Source organism: Primulina huaijiensis, chromosome 14, assembly GCF_012295235.1.
Source record: "Primulina huaijiensis isolate GDHJ02 chromosome 14, ASM1229523v2, whole genome shotgun sequence".
NCBI classification, from domain to species: Eukaryota; Viridiplantae; Streptophyta; class Magnoliopsida; order Lamiales; family Gesneriaceae; genus Primulina; species Primulina huaijiensis.
In genome coordinates, this window is record NC_133319.1 from 5,911,073 (window position 1) to 5,920,692 (window position 9,620).

The following is a 9,620-nucleotide window of genomic DNA, read 5'->3' on the forward strand; positions in this document are numbered from 1 at the left end:
CCCCCGATAAAGAGACGAGATGCAAGAATTAGGCAAAACCATTAGACCAATGGGAAGGAAGGCCTTCAAAAAGTCCATGAAAGAAGAAGGATCAACAGCTCCAAAGGTTGTGAATTTGCTCCAAGAAATAAAGAAAGAGACATACGATATTATGAAAAGAAAGATGCGAATATTGCTCTAGCATAAAAGAATTTTGCAAAAAAATTGAGGAAAATATGGAAAGGGGGTGGAAAATGAGGTTGATGGTGCAAGAAAGAAAGGAGATGGAGCAAGAAAATCTTATCATGTGTAAAAATCTTAACGATCCAAACATGAGAGACGTTTAACGTGAGTATTATACGAAGATGCAAGAAAAACGTACAATTATTAATTTATTCAGTTCATAATTTGTTGCATTTAATTATTTGTCACTTTTTAAATTGTTTGTTATTAAATATGTGTATTTTTTTTTAATTATTTGTAATTTTTAATTATTTTTAAAATTTAATTACGTGTAATCATATTTTTAATTATTTTGTTTTTTAAATAACAATTATTAAATTGAATTAAAAAAAAAATCTCATTGCAACATCATATCACTACCATAAGAACATATAAAGAAGTTATCAATTAGTCTTACTAACTTCATCATACCATTGAACATACTCTTAACATGATCGATCATATATTAACCACTTGTCACATTTTGGTTAAACAAATACTATATTACTTTTAATGAAGAAAGCAAACAATGGACAACAAGAAGTCGACTGCTAAAAAAATCAATAGAGAAATTAGCTATGTGTTTGCATAGAAAAATAAAATCACAGGAGTGCCTGACATGAGATCGTGTCTGATGTAAAATCTGACTTCTAAAGCAAATAACGTGAGCACCGAATTGATCTTTGGTTATAATTCCTTCGATAAGCCACATAAAAAAAAAGAAATTAAATCATGAAATTGAAGAAAAATTCACCCTAAACCCTAAACAACACGAGTTTATAATTCAAACTTGATTGGTCATTTGCTTATCATTATTGCGGTTTTGATGCTTTGTCCAAGAATCATCCTTCCTCTGGTGTGGGGGAGTATATACTTATCCTCTACCACATGGTGGTTATTCAAATTAAGGTTGTTCCAAGCGATGATTTTTCCTGGCTTGAGACGTCTTTGATGTTTGTTTTGGCTCGTTATTCAGTGAAACTAGAACAGAATTCACTAACGGACTAGATTGAAACGACTGAGCCCAATCCTTATGGCAACTCACAACCACTGTCATCACCTTCCTCAATTCCCCGAACTTTTTGTTAGCATTAGTAACATGAAGAGTATTTGATCTTTTCTACACTTCCTCTTATGTATGGCCAATATTTTCTTCTCTGAAAATATTTTCTCAAAGATTTCCTCCATAGGGCGATCTTTTACCATATTCTTCATTCCCTTATGTCTGATGGGTCTCTTCCTCTGATGGTTGATTATTCCCTTCCATCATTTTTATTGTTTCCTTGATTCCTTGGTGGTATGGTCCCACTGGACGTGCCAAAACTATTTGCATAAGAAATTAAAAGTCGGTGCTTGTTAGACATGAGATCGTACCAAATGTAAAATCCGGCTTCTAAAGCAAACGACGTAAACCCCGAATTTATCGTTAGTTATATATAATTCTTTCGGTAAGCCACAAAACTAAGAAATTAAATTAGAAAATTTTAGAAAAATTCTTTCCTTATTTTTTATCTGTGCTTTTGTTCAAATTCGTTCAAGCGGTTTTTCCCTCTTTTTCACTATTTCTACAATCATCACAACTTACATGACGTGCGGCCATGGGTTTTGCCAATTTTCTCAAATGTTAATTTCTCTGCACAAAATAATCTTCAAAGTCAGATTTCTTTCTTGGACCAATCCAATTAATATTGATGCATATATATTTGATTTTTGTGAGCTTCAATTCCTCGGATCCAAATAATATGAGTTATAAAATAAAAGAACATAGCTAAAAGTATAATAAACATATATCTTACATGAATTTAATTAACTAAAAATTAAGTTTATATTTTATTTGTTTAGTATTTGAAAATTTTAAATTAAACTAGATATGTTCTTATCCTTTTGCCATGACAGCAAACGAGCCATTGACCGGAAATGGCTCCACACCATTGCTAAAATAGAATTGTGTCTCAATTTCTCAAAAATATCTTCAATTTACAGAAATCTTTCTTCCCTACAATCTCTCCGCCCTCCTCCTTTAGCTTCTCTCTGAAATATTCTGCATGCATGCAAACATCCTTTCGTTAATCTCTTCTCTTTCACGTTTCAACCCCTCAAAAAACCTGTCAAATTCCTCCTCTCGCCGTCGTATCCTCCTCGCGCGGGTTGTATCAATAACAAGATATACATACATTTCCGATGGGTAACTGTTGCTCCGGGAGCACCGTGGATGCTCCACCGGACCCCACTGCAGCCGCAACAGCCACCTCCGTTCCGGATCATACATCCTCCACAACCCCTCCGCGGGCTTCCCCTAACCACTCCACCAAGCCCTCCAAACCAACCCCGATAGGCCCGGTCCTCAACCGTCCCATGGAAGACGTGCGCTCCACCTACACCATCGGGAAAGAGCTCGGCCGTGGACAATTCGGCGTGACCCATCTCTGCACCCACAAGCAAACGGGAGAAAAGTTCGCATGCAAGACGATCGCAAAGAGGAAGCTGGCGAACAAGGAGGATATCGAGGATGTTAGGCGGGAGGTTCAAATCATGCACCATTTGACGGGGCAACCCAATATCGTGGAGCTGAAAGGCGCGTACGAAGATAAGCATTCCGTGCATCTGGTCATGGAGTTGTGCGCCGGAGGGGAGCTCTTTGATCGGATCATTGCCAACGGGCATTTCACAGAACGCGCCGCCGCGTCGCTGCTGAGGACTATTGTACAGACTGTGCATACCTGTCATTCAATGGGGGTTATACATAGAGATCTCAAGCCTGAGAATTTTTTGCTATTGAACAAGGATGAGGATGCGCCGCTCAAGGTCACAGATTTCGGGTTATCTGTCTTCTATAAACAGGGTTAGATTTCAACTTCTGCAAATTTTTCTAGCTGTTACCATTTTCTTTTAATTTATCAAGCATTTTCCAAGATTTTCTTCGATTGCTATTATTGAAAAAGGTTTATCAACACATGCAAGATTAACATAGCCAAATAATCTCATAGTCATTGTTCGGTTCATGGGATAGATGATAGATATGCTAAGATAATATATTATTTGGATAGCAGAATAACATAAAACTTTAATCATTTTTAAAACTCAAACCAAATGTTAAATAAAACAAAGACGTCTGATAATTTAATGTCTTATCTTTTGCTCCAAACAGTGTCAGAATGTATTAGGTATTAAGAGTCCTTAAACTTGATTTCACATGTATAGTAATACATTGGATATATTGTAGGAGAAGTTTGTAAAGACATAGTTGGGAGTGCATACTATATTGCCCCCGAAGTGTTGAAGAGAAGATATGGACCAGAAGTTGATATTTGGAGTGTTGGTGTTATGCTATACATCCTTCTCAGTGGAGTTCCTCCTTTCTGGGCAGGTATATTGCATACAGTCGTCACATGGATCTCATCTCATTTTTTGTTATATTTTCGTCACGAATTCAATGTTACAATGATTGTTCATTTTGCAGAGTCGGAGAACGGAATTTTCAATGCGATTTTACGGGGACACGTTGATTTTTCTAGCGAGCCCTGGCCTTCGATTTCTAATGGAGCAAAGGATCTTGTCAGAAAGATGCTGAATTCAGACCCCAAGCTAAGGCTCACAGCCTTTGATGTTCTAAGTATGATATTTGCAAAAATCAGAATTAACTAGATGACAAAATGTATAACGTAATTCTTGATCATGGGAAGTTAACATTCTTGCATATTTAATTTTGTAAGATCATCCATGGATCAAGGAAGATGGCGAGGCACCGGATACTCCACTGGATAACGCCGTCCTTGATAGGCTCAAACAATTCAGGGCCATGAACAAATTCAAGAAAGTTGCACTAAGGGTACTTAATTATATAAATAAACAGTAAATCAATTTTTGTTTTGAAGTTTTTAACGAATAGTAATAAATTTCATGGATTTGTAGGTGATTGCAGGGTGCCTCTCAGAGGAAGAAATAATGGGATTGAAAGAAATGTTCAAAGGAATTGATGCGGATAACAGTGGGACAATAACTCTCGAAGAACTAAAGCAAGGGCTGGCCAAACAAGGGACAAAGCTAACTGAATATGAAGTTAAACAGTTGATGGAAGCTGTAAATTTCCCCCAAAAACTACATATTTTACTTATGTAAATTTTTCTATAAAATCATCGGTATATTAATTCATCATTTATTCGTCGAATTTAGGCTGATGCAGATGGGAACGGGACCATAGACTACGAAGAATTCATTACTGCAACAATGCATATGAACAGAATGGACAGAGAAGAGCATCTGTACACTGCATTCCAGTATTTCGATAAAGACAATAGCGGGTAATGAAGTATACATTGGAAAAAAGACACCAAAGAATATGATATTATGACGTTAAAGAAGGAATTTGTTAATAATTTTGGAGTTCATGGATTGAAATTTTTATGTTTTTTTCATTTGATATCAAGGTACGTTACTATAGAAGAACTCGAACAGGCACTCAGAGAGTTCGATATGCATGATGGGAAGGACATAAAGGAAATTATTTCTGAAGTTGATGCTGATAATGTAAGCATTGGCATATATGTAACATGGTTTTTATTGCGACAAAATATATGCGCGTATATAATTTCGTTCCACGATTAATCAGATTCTTTAAATATATAGGATGGTCGGATCAACTATGATGAATTTGTTGCCATGATGAAGAAAGGCGACCCTGATGCAGCAGTGAATCCCAAGAAGCGAAGAGATGGTGTCTTCACTGAGAATTTAGCACAAGATTAACATGAACTGAAGATGGTAACAATTTATTAGGCTCCATGATGATAGCTTAACTTCTAAAATGTGGAGGGAAGATGTAATTATTAATTTGAGGCTACTTCTGATAGAAGTTTATAAATGTGGTTTGAGGGATTGTGAGATTGGTTAGTTTAGTTTCCATTTGTGAAAATTTCAACCATGTGAAAGCTCTTTGTTAACCTGGAAAATTTGGAGGTACTCTAAAGTTTCTATATGTTGATGTTCTTGGTCAATCAGCAAGGACCATCTTAAGGCTAAATTAATTAACAAACATAAGAAGACAACATCATTTGTGGATTTGGATCCTCAACTGTATTGAAAACACAGCACCAAATGCTGTGCACTTTTTATACGAAATGACCACATGATCATCATGTAGACATCACACTATATGAGATAAATTTAAAAAGTTGTTAGATTACACGAGATGATCATGTGATCATCTCGTGTAAAAAATACACGTCACTTGATGCTATGTTTTAAACACATTAGAGAATCTAAATCCGTCATTTGTTTAGGAAATTACATGCAAAAGTCTTGAATTTGTGTTTTTAAGTCAAATCAAAATCGTCTAAAGCTGAATGGAGTGGACCCGTATATAGGAAGGGCTAAGAAGTTCGAGTCACCATGACACGACAAGGTGTTGACTCAAGTTTCTGAGAAATGTGAGAAATTAAACTTTTCTAAAAAAGACCTCATTCATTTTAATATGCATTTGTTTGTAATATTTTTTTTTAATCAATTTAGAACCAATTCTCGTTGAATTATAACTTTTAATTTCGATTATGATTTTCAGTTTTGTTTTACTTTTATATATTTAATCTCAATACTCTCTATTATATTAAATACAATATTTTTTTTTTATATAATATTATGTTTTTTTTAACTTTTTAAAAGTGTGTCTTGAATTTTTAATATATTATCTGTCCGTAAATTGTTGTTGTTATTATTATTATTACGTATTTTTATTAAAACTTTAATATAAATATTTTTTAACATGTCCCCAAAAATAATTAAAATTTTTAATAAAAATTTATTCATCTAATAAAATACGAAAATTATGAATTTTTGGAAAATATTAATTTTTTGTTTACAATTTTGATAAAAAAATAATATTGTTGTGAAAAAGTAAAACTTTACGGTAAAAAGTAAAAATCTCAAACTCTTAAAATTATCACACTACACACTTTATAATATTTTTCTCTCAACTCAATTGTGATTTTCTTCACAAATGAGAGATCTATTTATAGAAAATTTTTACAAATAATCCAAAAATAAAATACATCATTACCTACATCATCACACACTAATTTTCAATATTCAACACCTAATTTTACCTAATTTTCAACATTCAACATTCACATTTTCAACACAAATATTTTTCACATTTTTAAATAATTTTTCAACACTCCCCCTTGTGATGATGATCATAATGATTGTATACATTACGTGTTTTTATACTGCCTCGTTAAAAACCTTACTAGGAAAAACCCATTGGGATAAAAACCATAGTAAGGGAAAAAGAGTGCAGTCACGTAAACTCCCCCTCATGTTGACACGAACAATTCTTCACAAATTTCGTAGATTGCGCATCCCAATATTATATATGTGCTTTCTGAATATTGTCGTAGGAAGTGCCTTTGTGAAGAGATCTGATGAGTTTTCACTTGATTGAATGTGACGAACATCAATACATTTATTCTTCTCAAGCTCCTTGGTGAATGCGAAGAACTTAGGAGGAATATGTTTAGTTCTGTCGCTTTTTATGTATCCTTCTTTCATTTGAGCAACACATGCAGCATTATCTTCATATAGTATCACAGGCTTCTCGTCGAATGATAATCCGCATGAGATTTGGATATGTTGAGTCATTGATTTTAACCACACACATTCACGGCTTGCTTCATGTAGTGCAATAATCTCGGCATGATTTGATGAAGTTGTTACAAGTGTTTGTTTCTGTGAACGCCAAGAAATTGCAGTGCCTCCACGAGTAAATACATATCCAGTTTGAGAACGTGCTTTGTGTGGATCAGATAAGTATCCAGCATCGGCATAACCAATTATACTTGGATTAGCATCTTTTGAATACAAAAGTCCCAAGTCTGTCGTTCCTCGTAGATAACGGAATATATGTTTAATTCCGTTCCAATGTCTCTTTGTTGGATATGTGCTAAATCTTGCCAATAAATTTACGGCAAAAGATATATCAGGCCTTGTACAATTTGTAAGATACATAAGGGCACCGATAGCACTTAGATATGGTACTTCTGGACCAAGAATATCTTCATCATCTTCACATGGACGGAATGGATCCTTTTCTATGTTTAATGATCTAACAACCATTGGAGTACTTAAAGGATTTGATTTGTCCATATTAAAACGTTTAAGGATCTTTTCTGTATAATTTGTCTGGTGAACAAATATTCCACATTCTTTTTGTTCAATTTGTAAACCCAGACAATACTTGGTTTTTCCAAGATCCTTCATTTCAAATTCTTCTTTCAAGTATGACACAACTTCTTGAATTTCCTTATTTGTTCCAATGATGTTTAAATCATCAACATATACAGCAATAATTACGCATCCGGATGTTGTTTTCTTAATGAAAACACAAGGGCATATTGAATTATTTACATATCCCTTTTTCATCAAGTGATCACTTAGCCTATTATACCACATTCTGCCGGATTGCTTCAACCCATATAATGATCTTAGTAATTTCACAGAATAACATTCTCTGGGTTTTGAACTTTGTGCTTCAGGCATCTTAAATCCTTCAGGGATTTTCATATATATATTACTATCAAGTGATCCATATAAGTAGGCTGTAACAACATCCATAAGACGCATTTCTAAATTTTCAGATACTGCCAAGCTAATCAAATACCGAAACGTAATTGCATCCATCACAGGAGAATACGTTTCTTCATAATCAATTCCAGGCCTTTGAGAAAAACCTTGTGCAACAAGTCGAGCTTTATATCTTACTATTTCATTTTTCTCATTTCGCTTTCGAATAAAAACCCATTTGTATCCAACAGGTTTTACACCTTCAGGTGTAAGGACTATAGGTCCAAAAACATTACGTTTATTTAGCGAATCCAATTCAACCTGGATGGCATCTTTCCATTTTATCCAATCCTGCCGATTTTTACATTCACCAAAAGATTTTGGTTCATGATCTTCATTATCATTTATGATGTCGATTGCCACATTATAAGAAAATATATCATCAATTTCTTCTATATCTTTTCGGTTCCATATTTTTCCAGTATTAATATAATTGATAGAGATTTCATGATTCTCGTCAGTTTGTGGTTCTGACAAAACATTTTCATCATCATGTGTTTCTTCAGGAACATCATTCTCTATTTTGTGATCATTATGTGTTTCTTCAGGAACATCATTCTCTATTTTGTGATCATTGTGTTTCTCTATGAATTTTCTTTTTCGAGGATTTTTATCCTTGGAACCAACTGGCCTTCCACGCTTCAGGCGTTTAATGACATCATGACTATCTTCAATTTGTTTCTTCGGAATTTCAATTCGAGCAGGGGCATTTGCAGCATGTATATATGATTTAGTTACCCCTTTTGTGTCTGCAAATGCATCTGGTATTTGATTTGCTATTCTTTGCAAGTGCACAATTTGCTGTACATCTTTTTCACATTGTTTTGTTCTTGGATCCAGATGTAACAATGATGATACATACCATGTAATTTCTTTTTCGGTATGTTTCTGTTCTCCCCCTAACATTGGGAAGATTTCCTCATTAAAATGACAATCAGCAAAACGTGCTGTGAACACGTCGCCTGTCTGTGGTTCAAGATATCGAATGATCGATGGACTATCATAACCAATATAAATTCCAATCTTTCTTTGAGGTCCCATTTTCTTTCGTTGAGGTGGTGCAATAGGCACATACACCATACATCCAAAAATTCTCAGATGAGAAATGTCTGGTTCTTTACCAAATGCAAGCTGCAATGGGGAGTATTTATGATATGCACTTGGTCTGATGCGAATTAATGAAGCAGCATGTAAAATTGCATGTCCCCATATAGAAATAGGGAGCTTTGTTTTCATAATCATTGGTCTAGCAATCATTTGCAGACGTTTAATCAATGATTCAGCCAATCCATTTTGAGTATGTACATGAGCAACAGGATGCTCAACAATGATTCCCATAGACATACAATAATCATTGAAAGTCTGGGAAGTAAATTCACCAGCATTATCAAGTCTAATTTTCTTGATTGTATAATCGGGAAATTGATTCCTCAATTTTATTATTTGAGCAAGTAATCTTGCAAATGCAACATTTCGAGTTGACAATAAACATACATGTGACCATCTGCTGGAGGCATCAATCAATACCATAAAGTATCTGAATGGTCCACATGGTGGATGGATTGGTCCACAAATATCACCCTGAATACGTTCAAGAAACATTGGTGATTCAGTTTGGATTTTGGCTGGTGATGGTCTTATAATAAGTTTTCCAAGAGAACATGCTTTACATTGAAACTTATTATTCTGAAAGATCTTCTGGTCTTTCAATGGATGACCATGTGTATTTTCTATAATTCTTCGCATCATTGTTGAACCAGGATGTCCTAATCGATCATGCCAATTGGTTAATATTGAAGAATTAT

General features: G+C 34.5%; 1 protein-coding gene across 2 annotated transcripts; it reads left to right on the forward strand.

Moving 5' to 3' along the window:
• Positions 1-2,133: 2,133 nt before the first annotated feature.
• Positions 2,134-5,173, forward strand: LOC140956635 (calcium-dependent protein kinase 2-like). 2 transcript variants are annotated; one of them, XM_073413467.1, is made up of 8 exons: positions 2,140-3,043; positions 3,425-3,568; positions 3,662-3,814; positions 3,915-4,030; positions 4,114-4,281; positions 4,375-4,502; positions 4,629-4,728; positions 4,828-5,169. In XM_073413467.1, exons 1-8 carry the CDS (start codon positions 2,383-2,385, stop codon positions 4,945-4,947), a joined length of 1,590 nt encoding a protein of 529 aa, XP_073269568.1. In that variant the 5' UTR covers positions 2,140-2,382; the 3' UTR covers positions 4,948-5,169. The 2 variants fall into 2 exon arrangements, with proteins under 2 accessions (XP_073269567.1, XP_073269568.1); XM_073413466.1 differs by having other exon boundaries at positions 2,134-3,043; positions 3,425-3,814; positions 4,828-5,173.
• The last annotated feature ends 4,447 nt before the right edge of the window (positions 5,174-9,620 follow it).